At 40.7% G+C, this 19,555-nt stretch overlaps 1 protein-coding gene across 5 annotated transcripts in view; it reads right to left on the reverse strand.

The window, feature by feature from the left end:
- Positions 1-19,555, reverse strand: part of CD109 (CD109 molecule) — a 160,146-nt gene that overhangs the window by 111,402 nt on the left and 29,189 nt on the right. For 4 of the 5 annotated variants that reach the window (XM_055256010.2, XM_055256020.2, XM_055256028.2 and 1 more), the window contains 2 exons: positions 14,125-14,355; positions 7,978-8,103 (listed from right to left, as the gene is read on the reverse strand). In XM_055256010.2, coding sequence (XP_055111985.2) covers positions 7,978-8,103; positions 14,125-14,355 — 357 coding nt within the window. The remainder of the gene's footprint in view (positions 1-7,977; positions 8,104-14,124; positions 14,356-19,555) is intronic. The other variant, XM_055256045.2, reaches the window with a different exon arrangement.

The raw sequence follows: 19,555 nt of genomic DNA on the forward strand, positions 1-19,555 counted from the left end.
ACAGGTTCATCAAATACAGCAACCATATATATTCTCAAAATGAAAATATACAAAGATATTTCTAAGTTGCAAGATCATATAGCAGAATAAGACTAGAAGTCAAAGAACATCACAAAGGATAATAACAGCAATCATCTAGAAGAAGCTCTATTCACTCATTCTTTCATCCCACAAGCATGAATGAGTTCCCATAACAGGTCAGATATTATATTAGACAGAATAAATATGAAAATTAATAAAATAGAATTCCTGTCTTCAAGGAGTTCACAGTTTAAGAAATGAGGCAGACATTTTTAAATATCTGAAGATAATAATAGGTTCTGGAGATGGATGGTGGCAGATGGTTGCACCACAATGTGAATGCACCTGATGCTACTTAACTTTTAAATTGTTAAAATGGTAAATTTTACATGTATATCTTACCACAATTTTTAAAAAAGGAAAATAACACTACACTGATTAATAAATGCTATTCTAGGGGTGTTTATCGGGGCCTTTGGAAGAACAGAGGAGAAAGTGCTGAGCTCTGCCAGCTGATGCTCTAAGAAATCAATATTCTAAAACCATCTCCTCCCTCCCTTTCTCACTGAACAAGGAAGTAAGAGTTTGAGATCCTTCCCAAAAAAAGCATTCTTCTTATAAGCAAAGACTAGCAAAAGTATTCTGGAAGCCACAACCACATTTCAGAGAGAATGCCACTGTTTTCTGACCTGTCAAAGTTTTGCTCCATGCTTTCTGTTAAGTTGTCATCACAAGCCAGGCGGGTTAAGCAGATGCTACTGGCAGAGTGCTTTAGGGACAAGAACTGTCCAAACAAAGATGTGCTCTTTTGCAAAAGAAAAATGGCTCCAGAGATACTTAACAGAAGCAGCAAGCTGACCCAGGCAGAGGCTGGACAACAAGTCCAGAAAAAATAAGGAATATCCTGAAAGGTTATAAAAAGCAGTAAGGTGTTGGCAACGCTCACCTAATCTAGAAAAAACAACTAACTCAAGAGAAACTAGATGTAACTGTTAGAAGCAAAGAAATAACTCAATGCAGATTGCTTCTTAGTTACATAATAATTTGATACCCCGTTTCATTATACAGGGCTCCAGAAGAGTGACTTCAAGCCTTAACCCTGTTGAGTTTTCTGCTTGCTATTTCTTGTTCCCCACCTCTAACAATGGCTTAAGATTGAGACAACGGCTATGAAATTGCAGCTAGTGACAGATAGAAAACACTATAAGATTATCAAGTTCAGTGGTTCCCAAGCTGTCTGTGCATCTGAAGCATCAGAGAAGCTGTTGTAAAGGATATATATTCACCCAGAAATTCTGACTTGGTATGTCTAAGGTGCTGGGGAGCTCTACTGAGCTGATTACCTAGAAAGGTAAAGTAAATAGCAGAAAGTAGCACTGCTGAGGAATTCAAAGAATAAATCAGATGGCCTGTCCCCAGTTCCATACTTGCCGACTGCCCAACACTGCCTCTCAACGGAAAAGACGGATTCTAAACATGCCTAGCTGCGGGCATTTATCAGCACTTCTCAAAATGGGGTTCAAAAAACTAGTAGAATTTCCTGGAGTGGTTATTTAAAATTCAGACTCCTAGGTCCCATGCCAAAATTAGTAAATTGTGATCTGGGGGTGGGACCTGGACTATGCATCTTTAAACAAGCTCCCAGGCCATTGATTCTGTGGCACACTGATGTTTCAGAACCAGCTGCAGCCTCAGGTGGCCATTATGGTAAATTCAAATGCCTAAGCCACTCTAGAAAGAAGAAAAGTCTTCCATCTCACAATGAGGAAAGACAGCACAGGGTTGCCGTCATCAAATGACCAGGAATCTCTCAGTGACTCAGGCTCTTCGTTTGGGGTCTTGGAGGAACATGAGCACCAGTGCGTGGGTCACGCAGAGACCTGGAGCTCTGGGCTGCTGGCTGCACTGCTCTGGCCAGATCCTTCCTGGCTCCCAGAAGCCTGGTTCTCAGACACCAACATTAGCCTTTATTTTAAAGAACCCCTAAAATCACCTTCTAGTAACCTCGAATATAATTTTTAAATCATAGATGCAAAAACATTCACAACCAAATGTGGTATATTCACACAATGGAATATTATTCAGCCTTTAAAAGAGAGAAAATTCTGACATATGCTACAACATGGGTGAGCCATAACAATATTATGCTAAGAGAAAAAAGCCAGTCTCAAAAAGAGATCCTGTATGATTCTGCTGATATAAGACTAATCAACACCACAGAGATAGAAAGTACAGTGGCTGCCAGGGGTTGGGGGGTGGGAGGGAATGGAGAATTATTGTTTAATAGGTGTAGATTTTCAGTTTTGCAAGATGAAAAGAGTTACAGAGATGGATGGTGGTGATGAATGCACAACAATATGAATGTACTTAATACCACTGAACTGTACACTTAAAAATGGTTACAATGGCAAATTTTATGTTATGTGTATTTTACTATAGAAAAAAAAAATGGAGGGAAAAACCATTTGCAGGCCAGGCACAGTGGCTCGTGCCTGTAATCCTAGCACTTTGGAAAGCCAAGGCAAGTGAATCACCTGAGGTCAGGAGTTCGAGCCCAGCCTGACCAACATGGTGAAACCCCATCTCTACTAAAAATACAAAAATTAGCTGAACATGATGGCGCATACCTGTAATCCCAGCTACTCAGGAGGCTGAGGCAGGAGAATCACTTGAACCTGGGAGGTGGAGGTTGCAATGAGCTGAGATTGCACACTGCACTCTAGACTGGTCAACAGAGTGAGACTCTTTCTCAAAAAAAAAAAAAAAAATTTGCAATTATTTGAGAAAACTGTCAACACCAATCAAGAGATAACATACCTAAAGATAAGGTACCTAGAGAACTATATTGCAAAGAAATGAAAATACAAGGAATGTCTAACTTTTAAAACATATTATCTTCCTAAAGTGTATTTTCAAGTCAATTATTAAATCAGAACCTATTCCCACACTCAACTTATAACGTACCTGAAGTATAATGGCCCTATAAAACACACTTCTATGAAACGATGTTACAGCTAAAATATACCTCTGCCCTCTGAGGGGAGAGCTTCGTGCTCTAGACAAAGAAATGATGAAAAAGAGCTAGGCAATCAAAGTATGGTAGAGGTAGAAGACTTGGTCATATTCTCAAGAGAAGAAGTACAATCCCCAAAGTAGCAAAGAACTATTCACACTAGAATATGTATGTCAATTAAGCACACGTATAGGTAGCACAAAAACAGCCAGGGCTCTTACTAAACTTTATTGATTTTAAGAGGTCTTAAAAATTGTAATCATCAGGAGTTTCTTTGCAATTTAATTAAACTAGCATTGTAAAAAAAAAAGCCTATGTATATATTGAGAACTTATTATGTCCCACCATCATATGCTGAGCAATGAAAGAGATAAAATATAAGATGTAAAAGCAAGGTGGCAGGGTAGAGAGAACCTTGGATTTAGTGTCAAAAGGCCTGGGTTCTAATCCTAGTTTGGGAAGTTGTAGGACATTGAGCAAATCACTTAACTAATCCCCTAAAACATTGTTTCCTTTCTTGGCCAGGCACAGTGGCTCATGCTTGTAATCCCAGCATTTTGGGAGGCCAAGTAGGGTGGATCACTTGAGGTCTGGAGTTCAAGACCACCCTGGCCAACATGATGAAACTGTCTCTACTAAAAATACAAAAATTAGCTGGGCGTGGTGGTGCACGCCTGTGATCCCAGCTACTCAGGAGGCTGAGGCAGGAGAATCGCTTGAACCTGGGATGTGGAGGTTGCAGTGAGCCAAGATCACACCACAGCCTGGGCAAAAGAGCGAGACTCTGTCTCAAAAAAAAAAAAAAGAAAGAAAAAGAAGAAAACTAGAAATCCTACTAGAACAAAATAATTACTCACCATTACTATCATAAAAAACCTTGAAGGTGAAAAGCAATACAATACTTGAAGGGCAAACAATTTAGATTAATCCAGAAAGGTTAACACGGTATCATAAAGGACTTATTCACTCTTATTCTACAAACAAACATGTTATTAATACAAGTGGAGAAATGCCAAGGAGCCCTCAAGTATGTTTTACTTAAAGGATCCTTTTCCTGACCTAGGACAAAGGGTAACTGATGAATACCACTTTTTGATTACCTGTATAGTCTACAAATCAAAGCTCTGATAACTCCGGTAATTCTTAAAGAGATTGCCCATCAATGGGAATACTCATATCATTCCATATTTTTTCTAAAGACAAAATGGAATTTCAAAACTCTCCCGAAGGCTGTGTATGATGGCTCACACATGTAATCCCAGCACTTTGTGAGTCCAAGGCAGAAGGATTGCTTGAGTCCAGGAGCTCAAGATCAGCCTGGGCAACATAACAAGACCCTGTCTCTATGAAAAAGAAAAAAAATTTTTTTAATTAGGCAGGCATAGTGGCACATACCTGTAGTCCCTGCTATTCAAGAGGCTGAGGCAGGAGGATCACTTGAGCCCAGGAGTTCCAGGCTGCAGTGAACTATGATTGTGCCACTTCACTCTAGCCTGGGTGACAGAGGACAACCCTGTCTCTTACAAATTAAAAAATTTAAAAAATACTTTCTTTTTTTTTTAGACGGAGTATCGCTCTGTCACCCAGGCTGGAGAGCGGTGGCGCGATCTTGTCTCACTGCAAGCTCCGCTTCCCGGGTTCACGCCATTCTCCTGCCTCAGCCTCTCCCGAGTAGCTGGGACTACAGGCGCCCGCCACCAAGCCCGGCTAATTTTTCGTATTTTTAGTAGAGACGGGGTTTCGCCGTATTAGCCAAGATGGTCTCGATCTCCTGACCTCGTGATCCGCCCACCTCGGCTTCCCAAAGTGCTGGGATTACAGGCGTGAGCCACCGCACCCGGCCAACACTTTCTTGAAAATAAATATTTTCCTTCCCTGAGTTTTATATTGAGAATGGTGACTGCCTCCGAAAAGTAAAAATATAGTCTCTAATGGTGGGCTATTTAAATCATAAATACATTTCCTCCATGTTGTTATTCACTACTAAAAGAAAAGGGGCTTAATAACAAGAAATAGACAGTCCTTTAATGCTGCGCAGCAGTCAAAGAAAAACAAAAGCCAGAGACCAAGGCCACAGTTGCTTCTCATAACATTTCCTTGGTTATACTGACCCCTGGTGGTTCTAAAAGGGCTCTTTTTTTAAGGGGCTTATTTTTTCTTAGTTGAATGCCTCAAATTAACATACCTCGAATGACGAGTACCTGATCAATATACTTGTCTTCAAAAAGATAAAGATGCTTTATAGGATATAGAAAAGAGAAAATTGTATTTAGTTCAAGACAAATTATTGTTATATAGTTTTCACACATTCGTTTTAAGCAAATACTGCTTTCTACTTAACATGTAAAAGCACTGAACTTGGTCCCGGGAATGGAGAGGTGAGCAAGACCAGAAGGTCACCAGCTTTACAAAGGCTACTGTCTATCATGGACCACTAATTAAAAGTGAGATGAATGAATTAACGGAAGCACACAGTACTATGGGAATGTCTGGAAGAGCCAGGCCACTTTAGAGAATGCCTGCAGGTTAAAAGCAAGTAGCAAGAATAAGGAAGAAAAAACATTCTCAGCAGAGGGAACAGCATGATGAAAGGCTCTAGAATGAGACAGATGGGTGAGTTTAAGAAACTTAAGGGACATAAGATGTCTAAAGCATAGAGTTCAAGAGGAAGGGCGGCACTTTACAAGGCTGAAAAGTTGGGCAAGGGCCAGATCTTGCAAATGCTTTTCATTTTTTAAGCACCTAAATTTCCTTAAGAGCATTTTTTTCTATAAAAGCAATATGACAAGCCAAGTCCACAAACCACAACATGATAAATCCTATAAATCTTTCAAAGTATAATCTCACATCTTCTGCAAAGTCTTCCTCTGTTATTCTATCCGCCTCTCTTCTGGTACTTATTCCGTCCACCATTCACTGAACAAATTAATCTCTCAGCGCCTGTTATCCAGCTAAAACTGCTCTTGCTGGTCATTGTGCAGAGGTGGCGTCTGAATGGACCAACAATGGACACCTTGACCCAGGGCGGCCCACCCACAGGCTGCCGGCCACCTGTGCAGAGGCTTGCTTTAAAGACTCTCGGCATGATGGTTATTTAGCTAAGCTGATGGAATGAGAAATACTGAAGAACACCTCAAAGGTTGGCAGAAGAGTGAAAGGAGAACAGAGCAGACCATGGGAGACAGAAGGAGCAGCTGGCCCCAAAACATCGGTGCTTGTGCTAACAATAAACCCTCTTTATCACTAAGCTGGACTGAGCACCTTACAATTCCTCTGCTATTGCACTGCCTTGTGTTTGTCTGTCCCCCTTATGTCATTTAATTTTTATCATATTGTTCATGTCACCACGACAATGACCTTTGAAAATGGAGGTCATGTGTTTACCTTCTTTGTATTCATCACAGCCATAAAGTCCTTAACACATACTGGGTTTGTGGGTGGGAGGGTGGGTGGATGGAAAGATGGAAAGATGGATGGATGGATGGATGGATGGATGGATGGATGGATGGATGGACGGACGAAAAAAAGTGATTCTTAAGAATTTAAGCGGGAACTGAAAATAATATTCAAACTACTTTAAACTCACAATGTGCTTCCTAATCTACACCGCCATCATTCTCCACATGCTCCAGTAACATCAACTTCTCCCAAATACCCAGACACATAAGGTTCTCTTCCATTTTCCCTACTCCTACACAAATTTTTCCCTATTTTGTACGTTTCACAAATGCCTACTCTTTCCACTTTCTCTACAAGCTCAGATATAAAGAATTCCCCTTCCCCTAGAACTCATCACACCCTGCTCTAGGCTTCCATTTATAACAGTGGTTATTATTACACTGTTTTAAGTAAGGAAATAAGCAAAGACTACACTGCAAATTGTCCATGACTTTAATGGTTATGCATTACATTGTTCTCTAAAAGTATGAGCCCCTTTCATAATATTGCCTCAAATGTTCTTTAAAACCACATCATACATTCGGTAGAGCTTTTGCTACATTAAAAAGAATAATATTGGTAAACACATCATACAAACACCCATAAAGATGCGGGGTGGCCATGAAGCAAATATTGAGAGTCCATTGTGCCTCCAGCACTGTTCTCATTCATACAGGTCAATTCACACATGAGTCCCACCTACTCAAGGCTCAGCAACAGTGCTTACTTAGAATAAGCTATAATTTCATGCATTTCATATTACATATCTTCCCCTTTAGATACAGAAAAAATTGATTATATCTTATATGTTTATATTGCACATAAATATAGAAAAATATAAAGGTTTACATGTTATATACTAAATGACTAATTTATATCACACAAAACAGTTAAGTCTCATTACTTTTTAAAATTGTTTCTGTCCCATTGTGTTTATGTCTCATTCATTCCAATGAGTGCCCTCCATTTAGATTTATATGCCATTTAATGCCCTCCATTTAGATTTCAGAGCTATACAAGTTGGCAGCAAGTAAAGGCAATAGGTGTAGAAGCTAGGGAAAAAGGATTGGGGAACGGAGGTCAGTGTGGCTATTTAAGTCACTGTTTCTTAAAACAAAGATAAGAGTAGGTGAGTCTAATCACTCATTAGGAGTCATTATTCTAAGGCATAAAATTTGCCAAATAATAGCTATGTGCTCATTACTTAGTTTTAAAACAATGCATGAAACAAATAAGAAACATTGTGTACTAAAATGTCAAAATGTTTTAACCTTTACACATTATATCATAGAAAAAGACAACAGTGATGAAAAGTCTAATACGTTAGAATGAAAGCTAAATAAACCCTTGATAAACATCATAAATTAAAAATAAACCATTTAAATTGTCTACATGTTCACATTAATTTTTTTCTCTTCATTGTATAAATGACTTTGGAGATACTTCCCCAACCTGAGCTAATTAAATCACTTTAACATTCCCCCAAAAAATATATTTATACTCACATTCACTTGAACTTGAATAGACCAGTCACCAAGTATTGGATGGGAAGACAGCTGAAAAGTTTTGGAAATGACTCCAAGATCACTTTGTTGTGACAACCACTGTTGGATCAAATTTGATTTGGGGTCCTAAAATGAAAACCAGACATGTAACTATGTAGAGGCTGCTCATTTGCATGTGTATCCTACCAGGTTAGGAATAATGCCTTGCAGCATTCCCACCCAGGTCCAGAACTTTACTCCAAAATATGGCACAAGGATAGTTTTTGGAAAATGTAGGCTCTATATTTGTAAAGAAGACAAATCAAAGTTTATTCTTTTCTCATATTTCTCCTGAGTTCATCTTGATTCTGTTCCACCTTTTAATTCCTGGCACCCTGTTTCCTTCTACATGAAACACTACAACATGTACATCACCAAACCCCTCGTGGCGGTGGTGGTGGCAGTAGTGTTAAAAGAAAATTTAACTGTAAAGATAACAGGCCCCATTTATTAAAGGCCCAATATGTGTCAGGCACTCTGCCTTATCTCTAATCATTACAATTCTCCTAAAAAAAAAATATACAATTCTCCTTTAGGACATGGCTATCCTCACTTTATAGTTGAGAAAACTGATGCCTAGAGAGGGAGGTACGCATTCAAGTGACTGGCATGACTCAATATTATAGCACCAGTGCATGATGAAATTCAGAATCCAAACTCAGGTCTGCCTTTTCACTCAACAAAAGCATATTGGAGAGATGTTTCATCAAGGATATTCATGGAAAACACTTCACTCTTCCTATAACCTCCCAAACAACAATCCCTTCATGCAACATTCATCCAAGTCATTCCAGCAGTCATCCTAGATTCCTCTCTCACATTTCCAGACCTTCTAACTTTGTTAGGTTAATATATCTCTAATTTGTCTCCTTCTTTCCAACCTCACATCCAGCCACCATGTCCTATTTTCTAACTAATGCAACTAATCTTCCCCCTCTAGTCTTGCCCTCTCCAATACATCTTCCCCACTGCCAACAGTGTGATCCATCAGAAACACAAATCTGAGAATGAGTTACAGTGGTTGAAATACTTGGCACAGTCCCTGACATACAAAAAGCAGTGACTATACACTTTTTATAGTCCCTGATTATAGTATATGATGATTATACTAGACCACTTGGTAGCCATGGCTTTTGCTTGCCTGCAGGAAGTCTACACTCCTTTGCCTAGTTTACAAGGCCCTTACTAATATGACTCGATCTACATTTCTAGGCTCATCTTCCTCCATACATACAGATTTGTTTGCAGTTTATTCCCAAGCCCATGCATGTAGGTCTCTGCAACTGCTGCATGGAAATCCCTCCCTTCCTTGTCCACTGGTGAAATCACTTTCAGCTTCTTGCCTCCTATACATGCCTCCAATAGGCAGAGGTGACTGCTTCCTGGAAAGTCCCTAGTATATCTGGAGTTTATCTCTCTTGAATACATATTTTTGTTAAAGGCAGTAAAATATCTTTATTTTACATATTTTATTTTGCCAAAAATCTATATTTTATTATTCCCAACTAGACTGTGACTGGGAGCAAGGGTTGAATATTTTCTCTTAGACTTATCCTCTAAACTTTGCCTAGAAGTAGTGAGTGGGGCCAGTTATTAGAACAGAAGAAACCTCTCTCCCAGAGTGGAGATATGACAGTTAGGGGTAAGTACAATGCTGAGAACTGTGCAGAAGGCAGTCTAATAAGCCAGAAACCAATTGTGAAAACCAGAGACCAAAAGCAAGTCAAGAACAAGCAGGTCACTGTATCCTTGGCAAACTCCTGGGCCAGGCATTGTAATGAGCAGTTGGCCCGACTGTGCCTGCCACAGCATGATGCATGGGAGGGCTATGAAGTTCAAAGGCTCAGGAACAAAGGAAGAAATACAAATAGCCAATAAATATATGCTGTCTAGTAATTAAGGAAATACAAATGAAAACAATATAATATTGTGTTTCTTCTGTCAGACTGACACAGATAAAAATAATAATAACGGGCCGGGCGCGGTGGCTCAAGCCTGTAATCCCAGCACTTTGGGAGGCCGAGGCAGGCGGATCACAAGGTCAGGAGATCAAGACCATCCTGGCTAACACGGTGAAACCCCGTCTCTACTAAAAATACAAAAAAAATTAGCCGGGCGTGGTGGCGGGCACCTGTAGTCCCAGCTGCTCAGGAGGCTGAGGCAGGAGAATGGCATGAACCTGGGAGGCGGAGCTTGCAGTGAGCCGAGATCGCACCACTGCACTCCAGCCTGGGGGACAGAGCAAGACTCTGTCTCAAAAAAAATAATAATAATAATAATAATAACAATAATTATTGGTGTTACCTGAAGTGTAGGAAAATGGAATGTCCATATTCTACTGAAACATTATGGTAGTGAGGGCATACATTTCTCCTGGACAATGAAGTCTGAACTGATCTCATTGATGACTTTGCACCTGGAGGATCTGGAGGGTTGGGGGTGAATGAGATAATGCCTCTGCTTTCCCAAGCCTGTCTTGGACCTAGGTCTAACTGTCACCAATAAGGCAGAGGGAGATAATGCAGAAACACCAGAAGTCTACAAGGCACATCAGGATTTGAACCAGCCAAGCACAGTGGTGTCACAGCAGAGTCCAGCATTTGCATGTGGCCATCTGCTGCTATGACACAGCCACGTACAGTATGAGCGACGCCCCCGTCACAGCCAGAAAAGCTGCAGGCCAGAGATCCTGGAATAGTGGCCTCACATGCCCTTCAAGTCACCTTTAGATGGCTCTGGATCTGTGAGATGCCTCAACACAGCACACAGTACCTGACTGTCTCAAGCAGTAAGCTCCCTGGCTGGAGAATATGTCTGTGAGGACTATTTCTGGATTATGTGTGAAGGACATGTTTGTCCAGCATGTAGAATTAGAGAATTCAAATCACCCAAATAAGGTAGCCTCCTCACCTGGCCAGGGGTCAGGTTCTGAGTTGGCCACCACTGCTCCAAAACAGAGTGTCAGGGCACAATAACAGGATATACCCCCAAGCCAATAACACCTGTTCCTCTACAAGATCATTCACCCGTACTAGCACCAACAACTTCCAAATGGAGAGGTCAGAGCAGAAGCCAGCCATGCCAGCTGCCATCACAGTGTCAGAGGCACTCATTTCCATTGTGTCAGGCCAAATTGGGAGAAGAGGCCAGAAGCGTGGGAGACATAGGTTATGTTTTTTCTACTGCTGAAAGGCCTCGAAGCCCCTTTCCCTCCTGAGAAGACCAGTTATTGGGGCATGCAAAATGAATAATACCTAAAGAAGATGGCCTGTGGTCCCCAAGAACAACACTGAACACCCTGAAGGTGATGTGACAGTCAGTATCTTAGCTACATCCTGCAGCCATTCCTGGCTGGACAAGATGGGCCCCGTTAACTCTCAAGTGCACTTCTCCACATCAGCCTGCAGGTGGTGCTGTGCCAAGGAGTACAACTGTCTCAGTCAGGGGCTCCAGTTTAGGCTAAGTCCCAATTTTTTCTGAAAAGTTTTGCCAAGACACCAATTATTCCACACTAAAAGATGTAGAAAATATCATAATCTTGTAAACCTGGCCCAAATGTCTGTTTTCAGCTGAAAGAGTTCACATCACTGCTCCCACCTGGCCTCTACAAGTTACAAGGAGGAAGGCAGCTAGACCTGAGTCCACATTTGAGCATCACCTCCCAGGTACAGAGACAGGAGCATGGCCACCCCTCACTCATAGTTCCAAAACACTTTGGATTCCAGGTAGAATTTTAGTTTAAACTCCCCTCCCCTCCCCTGGCCAAGACGGTCATATCAGTACCAGAGCTAACAAGAGGAAAGTCTGAGCCCTTTCCAGAAAGCCAAATGTGGTCTGCTAAGTCCCAAACTGCACAGAAGAGCCCAAAGAATCTGCAAATCAAAGGTTCAAAGGAAGATACTAGAGCAGAGTAGAGAGGCAGAACTACAAAAATGCACAGACTAATAATCCAGAACCAGCAGGGTTAGTTGTAGGTTAATGTCTAGAACAGGCAATTTATGCAGTGCTAACTTTCATTTGCCTGCAATAGAAGGAAGCATTGAATGTAAACACCCACAGATAGCCAGACATTTATTAAACCATCCATTGTACACATCCTTTCCGGCATCAGTAAGCTCTCCATATATGTGGATAAATGATGAAGGATGGTATGAAGGGACTCAGTCCAACTCTGCTCAGAGGGTGACATGAATTTAGAAATGCTATTCACTATGTCAACCTGCTTTATAAACATTCCATTACATAGCAAAGGCAAACTCTAATGCTAGTTCAATTCAAGAAATATGCATTGAGTACCATGGCGACAAATGTGATACTGGCTACAAACATATCTTGGCTCAAAGTTAAATGTATACATGTTTATTTGATTGGGTTTTGTTGTTTTAATTTATAACAACAAATAAACTAAAAATAGGAAGATACCAAACTAAAGGCCTACTTTACCTTCCACACTATGTTATTCATTAGAATATCTGGAGTAGCCAATGTCCTCAGACTAAGGAGGTTCCCAGGACTAGAGACTTTTCAGTTTTAAAATCAGGAGCATCCCAGGCAAACTGGGATGTTAGTCACCCTATTTCCAAGTAATGATCAAATGTCCAGTGTTCTTCTCCATTTAAATATAGAAAACCAGGCCCAGCCGGATCTCAGTTGTCTTCAACTTGATTCTCACAGGAAAGCACTCAGTGTGCTAACCACAGTGCCTCCAAATCATCAGAGTATTAAGCAGCAGAGGCAAAATTACTACCTTTCAAAAGGGGTTCCTAAAATAATAATAATGGCTAACGTTTAGTGAGATTTACTATGTGCCAGACACAGTTCTAAATGGTTTACTTGAATTATCTCACTTAAGCCTCATAAAAACCTTGTGAGGTTTTATTATTATTACATATTTTCTAGATAAGGAAACTGAGGTTCTAGAAGGTTAATAAATTTACCCAGGATCACACAGCTAGCATCTAGCATCTATTCTTCTTAGAGCTGACAGTGATCCTTTTAAGATGTTAAGTTAGATTACATCAAGTCTCTCCTCAGAATTCTCCAGTGAATTCTCACTTCACTTAGCTTAAGTTTCAAAGTCCCTATCATGGCCAATAAGGTCCTGCATAAGCCCCACCCTAACCCACCTACTTGTTTACGATCTCATCTCCTAGCACCTGTCCCCTCACTCCCGGGGCTCCAGCACACTGCCAGCTTGTTGTTCCTCCAGTGCGCCAAACAAGCTCCCCCTCAGGGCCTTTCCATGTGCTTCCCCCTCTGTATGGGCTTATTTTCTTTCACTGCCTGTGGCTCTCTGATGAAATCAGTCTTCCCAGACAACCCTAGAGAAAGCAACAAACATGCTGGGCGCGGTGGCTCACGCCTATAATCCCCGCACTTTGGGAGGCCGAGATGGGTGGATCACGAAGTCAGGAGTTCAAGATCAGCCTGACCAACATGGTGAAACCCGGTCTCTACTAAAAATACAAAATTAGCCAGGCGTGGTGGCACATGCCTATAATCCCAGCTACTCAGGAGGCTGAGGCAGGAGAATCGCTTGAACCCAGGAGGCGGAGGTTGCAGTGAGCCAAGATCGTGCCGTTGCACTCCAGACTGGGCAATAAGAGTGAAACTCCATCTCAAAAAAAAAAAAAAAGAGAGAAAGAAAGTAGCAAACACAAACTCTCTCTCTCACCCCCTTTTTCTCTCTCATACACCCACACAAATACATACATATCTGTCCCTTTATAAATATATATTTGTATGTTTATTATGTCTGTCTCCTACTACCCACTGAAAAATAAACTCAGTGTCAGCAGGAACTTAATCTCTTCTGTTCACTGCCCTATCGCTGTGCCTGGAACACAGAAGTTTAATAAATGTTTGACAACTGTATAATCAATGAAGACGCCAGGCCTGGAACTCAAGCAGGTCGACTCTAGAGGCTGAGCTCTTAACCCAGTGCTGCATGCACCACCTTCTTTCCTACTAGAGGAGTTCCATGTTGGGAGGGAAGCTTATCTTAGGTGAATTCTAAGATATTCCAGTGTCAATAACACAAGCAGAACTTCCCAGAGGGGTTTAGTAAGGTGGCTAGAATTCCTTGCTTCATTTCTGTCTGGCACTTACCTTAATGAGAATGTTTAAAGAGGTTTTGTAAGGCTTGAAATCTGAGAAGAGTGTAACAATGCGAAATTTCACTTCTTGCTTTGGCTTGTACAAGGCCTTGTCTGTTTGAATGAAGACAGATATTCTCTTGGTCTCAAATGATAAGCGAGTACTATTAGAGAATAAAATCTCATCCTGGGTACGTCCGGTTACACGCAGCTCATAAATCTCATCTGCACTGTTCAGAGGTAGCTGGGGGAAAAAAAGAGATCACACATCAAGGTCTCATTATTTTACTTCAAAAATGTTTTAATTACAAGTTAGAATAAAAAACGTAAATACACAGTATTATCAAAAGTAACTGCAATGTTGAAAATTTGCCCCTCCCAGGCATCAGAGTTAAACAATTTGTTTTCCCTCTTTTAACCTCCTGCAGTTTGCTCTCCAGTTACATCACAGGGCTCCTGGAATGGGGGACACATAGCCCACTGCTCTCCCTCAGCAGGAGTCACCTTGCCATTTCCTATTCCAAATTCATCCTCCCTAACAGTTATTGCAGGTCAGAATATCTAACATCCTTCAACCTTCTTTTCCACACTCACCCTACTTGAGGCAGTCAACTGATGAAAGGCTCTTCTGCACAAAATTTGTTTTCTTACTATATTCTCTCAACCTGTTTTCTGAGATACATTCTCCTAATGCATCTTGCGCATATGTGTCATAGTCTTGGTAGGGATGATGATGCTGCTACTTCTGCTACTACTATTAATAACAGAAATCCTTCCTGGGCACGGTAACTCACACCTGTAATCCCAGCACTTTGGGAGACCAAGGCAGGCAGATCACCTGAGGTCAGGAGTTCGAGACCAGCCTGGCCAACATGGCAAAATCCCATCTCTACTAAAAATACAAAAATTACCCAGGTGTGGTGGCATGCGCCTGTAGTCCCAGCTACCCCGGGAGGCTGAGGCAGGAAAATCGCTTGAACACGGAGGTTGCAGTGAGCCGAGATCATGCCACTGCACTCCAGCCTGGGCAACAGAGCGAGAATTTGTCTCAAAATAATAATAATAATAATAATAATAATAATAATAACGATAGAAGTCCTACCTTCTAGCATTAGCAGACCAGAGCCATACTGAGCAGTTTATCTGCACTACGTCATTTTAATTCACAACAATCCCTCAGGTGGATATTCTTATTACAATCATTTCAGACACACACACTACACACACACACACACACAAACAAACATAACAAACATAACAACAAATAAACTAAGAATAGGAAGATACCAAACTAAAAGGCCTACTTTACCTTCCACACTATGTTATTCATTAGAATATCTGGAGTAACCAATGTCCTGAGACTAAGGAGGTTCCCAGGACCAGAGACTTTTCAGTCTTACCACCTTGATGTGGTAATTTTAAAATATGTCCAAAAATTCTCTGACTTTAATCCCTTCAAAAGGTGAAGAAGCCTAATTCCCCAGACTTAGTGATTTCCTTCTAAATCCTAGAATTAGGCTATGTCAGAAAAAGAATACCTTCTTCCCTGTTGTCTCTCTTTCTTGCTTGGATCACTCACTCTGGGGGAAGCCAGAGTGGCGTGGTAAGGACACTAGAGAAGTCTGTGGAGAGGCCTACATCGGGAGGAACCAGGGCCTCCCGCCAACCACCAACAACCACGTGTCAGCCTGGTGAGTGAGCTGCCTCACAGAATGTCTTAGCCCTGGTGAGGCCTTCAGATGACTGCAGCCCTAGCTGACATCTTGATTGCAACCTCGTGAGCCTCCAAATCAGAAATGCCCAACCATGTTGCTCCCAATTCTTCACCCACAAAGACTGTGAGAAGTAATAAAAGTATAATTTATTGTTGTTTGAAGCAAAGTTTTAGAGTTACTTAGCAATAGATAACTAGCATGCTTGACTTTTAGTTGATTTTTATATTAAAACTGAGGTCCTGAAACGACATCCTGACTCATTTTTGCAAATAAGTTTTGTCTACAGATAGTTCAAAGGGGATTTTCCAATAATAGCAGACATCAGAATGCTATCAATGTGGTTAAGAATATGAAGAAAGTGAAAGAAACCATTGTCAAAAATAAAATGGTCAGCAGGAAGTATTTAGGGAGAAGAGTACCGATGTCTGCAATTTACTTGGAAATACACTTAAAAATAAGATGAATTAATGGATGGATGGAAAGATGGGTAGACGGATAGATGTATAAGATGAATTAATGGATGGATGGAAAGATGGGTAGATGGACAGATGTATAAGATGAATTAATGGATGGATGGAAAGATGGGTAGATGGATAGATGTATAAGATGAATTAATGGATGGATGGAAAGATGGGTAGATGGATAGATGTATAAGATGAATTAATGGATGGATGGAAAGATGGGTAGATGGATAGACGTATGATAGAGCAAGTATAGTAAAATGTTAATGGTAGGCCCTAAGTGACAAGTATAGGAGTGTTCATTATGAAATGTTTTCAAGTTTTTTGTATATTTGAAAAGTTAATAATAAAATATTAGGAAAAACAATCAGTATGTCACCTTCAAATGACTTCTGGTGTCAATTTTTGCTTTTCTTCAATAAAGAAGTGTTTTGTTTTGTTTTGAGATGAAGTCTTGCTCTGTTGCCCAGGCTGGAGTGCAGTGGCTCAATCTCACCCCCACCTTTTGGGTTCAAGTGAATCTCCTGCCTCTGCCTCCCAAGTAGCTGGGACTACAGGTGTGCACCACCATGCCTGGCTAATTTTTGTATTTTTAGTAGAGACAAGGTTTTACCGTGTTGGCCAGGCTGGTTTCGAATTCCTGACCTCGAGTGATCCACCCGCCTGGGCCTCCCAAAGTGATGGGATTATACATGTGAGCCACCGCACCCAGCCTAAAGAAGTATTTATTGAGCACTCTTTGTGTACCAGGTTGTCCTAGGTACTTGGGATACAACATGAACCAAAGACCTGTGCCCTGGTAGAGCAGAGAGTCTAGCCTGGAACTTGCAATCTTAAATTCTATTTTCTCAAGTGATACTTCAGTCCTCAGACTCTTTGAATCAGATTTCCTAATACTATAAACAAGAAAATATATATGCCAGGAACCAGAATATTATATGCTTATAAATGGCATCGATTTCTAAATATTTCATGTTTAAAAATATATTTGATGGGATTGCTCTTCATGATTTGATATGTTTATCATATTTAGTGGCACAGAGGCCCCAGAACAGATGCTAGGTTGAAGACTGATGTCAAATTAATAACACAGAGGCCTACAGCTAAAGAAGCCTATTAACTACAATCAGGCTAAAGGGTCAGAGAATTAAAATAAACGCAAATGTGCCCAAAAACATTTTATTCTACCTCCTACTCTATCCTCCTTCAGGGAGCTGACGCTGACTCAGGGGAAATATTACTGACTATCTTCCTGCTCCTTTGGGTTACCTTAACTAATTTGCTTTTTTAACTTTTCCCGTTAAAAACCCCACCTTGCCATATATAAAATTTAGGTAATTTGGGATCCTCAAAGACTCAGTGTTAGTCCCAGGGCAGGCCACCCAGAGATGACAATATGGGCCTTGGTGAATCATTAGACCTGGGTGCCTGTATGAAGCATGGGGCATCACCACATGTCTCGGGGTGTCACCACGTACTCTGGGTGGTGCTCCAGAGTCTTGCAGTGTCAATGTAGACCTCGGTGCTCCGTGGTTAACAATGGGGGCGCATAATGAGACTGGAGAAAAGATTACTGACTTTAAGCAATTTTTATAAAAGTTTCTCTCTCTGTGCCAGATCTGGAGTGGGTTATAACCTGCCCACAGCAGAGTGGACACCATGAGGTAACAGAAGCTCCTGCATCTTTACTGGTAAATTGCCTTCTGCCTTCTTGGGGCCACAGTTACTGAAAAAGGTTCCCGAAATTGGTGGGGGGAAGGGAGGAAAAAAAGCTATTCCTTGATAAGTGACTTCCATAGCACTTACACAGGAGTCAATTGTTTACCCACAGAGATTTTGGACTCCTTGACCAGAGGGCACAGGGCTGGAGGAAGGTGCAGTTCCCACAGTGAGAGGCTGTCTGAAAGCAGGACAAGAGTTTGGGAATTGACAATATCCCAAAGCTTTGACCAACAGAATATCAATCAGCCTCTGGATTGGGTGTGTTGATTCTTACTTACGTACATCTATTTTGTGTATACATCAATGCAAACTCTCTGAGGAGATGATAGCTCTCTGCCTAGGATACATTAGGTAAGCATGCTCAAAAACATTCTTGCTAGACAATAAATAAGGATTATTTATTCTAATCTGGGCTGTCTAAAGCCATTTCACCTTCTCTGAAAGATTCACTGCTGTAAGGAAACTGAGACAACACAATAGTATTTATCCTCATATACTTCAGGAATAATGCCAGTTACTAAACATAATGGAGACAATTTTTCAAAATAAAATTGAGAAATCTAAGATGATAGTTTCCATTAAAAATATATTAGTAATTATACTTACATATTAAAAACATTTCTAATCAAATAAAACCACTCCCTCATTTGACAAAGAGAACAAAAGAAGTTTTTCTGCCATATTGCATACAAAACAATATTTATATTAAGTCTCAATTTATGTTTTTTATTTACTTCATATTGGGGGTTATTTTAGTGTCTTGAAGTACAATGAGTAAATCAGAAATAAAAAAACACATTTGTGTTAACACTCTTGAAATATTTATATTTTACACTAAGAAGCCATAAAGATCTTAAAAATAATTTAAAATATAACATTTACAAATGTCAGAATGCAAGTGCACTTTAAAACGTGGTTCTATTCACAGGTATGTTCTCGCTGGGGAAAAAGAAAAAGTTGGTTCTGCTTTAATTGAAAACTCATTAAAATGCAGAGCTTTCTTTTTTGGTCAAACATTATCAAATTTGTTCAAACACTTTATTTCTAAGTCTTTCATACTGTGTTTTACTAAAAAGAGATACACTCCAAAATATAATCTCTAGTAAAGCTTTCAATAGATAATAGCTATATTTATATACAATTGAAATGGCATAATATTAAAGACAAATACTGGATGTCAGAGTTAGTATTTCATATACTTAAGACTTAAAAGAAGTATAGTAGCCTGGGCGCAGTGGCTCACGCCTGTAATCCCAGCACTTTGGGAGGCCGAGGCAGGCGGATCACCTGAGGTTGGGAGTTCAAGACCAGCCTGACCAACATGGCGAAACCCCGTCCCTACTAAAAATACAAAAAAAATTAGCTGGGCATGGTGGTGCATGCCTGTAATCCCAGCTACTCAGGAGGCTGAGGCAGGAGAATCTCTTGAATCCGGGAAAGGGAGATTGCAGTGAGCCGAGATCGCGCCACTGCTCTCCAGCCTGGGCAACAAGAGAGAAACTCTGTCTCAAAAAAAAAAAGAAGTGTAGTAGACAAATTTCTAGTT

The sequence above is a fragment of the Symphalangus syndactylus genome, chromosome 2, assembly GCF_028878055.3.
Source record: "Symphalangus syndactylus isolate Jambi chromosome 2, NHGRI_mSymSyn1-v2.1_pri, whole genome shotgun sequence".
NCBI lineage: Eukaryota > Metazoa > Chordata > Mammalia > Primates > Hylobatidae > Symphalangus > Symphalangus syndactylus.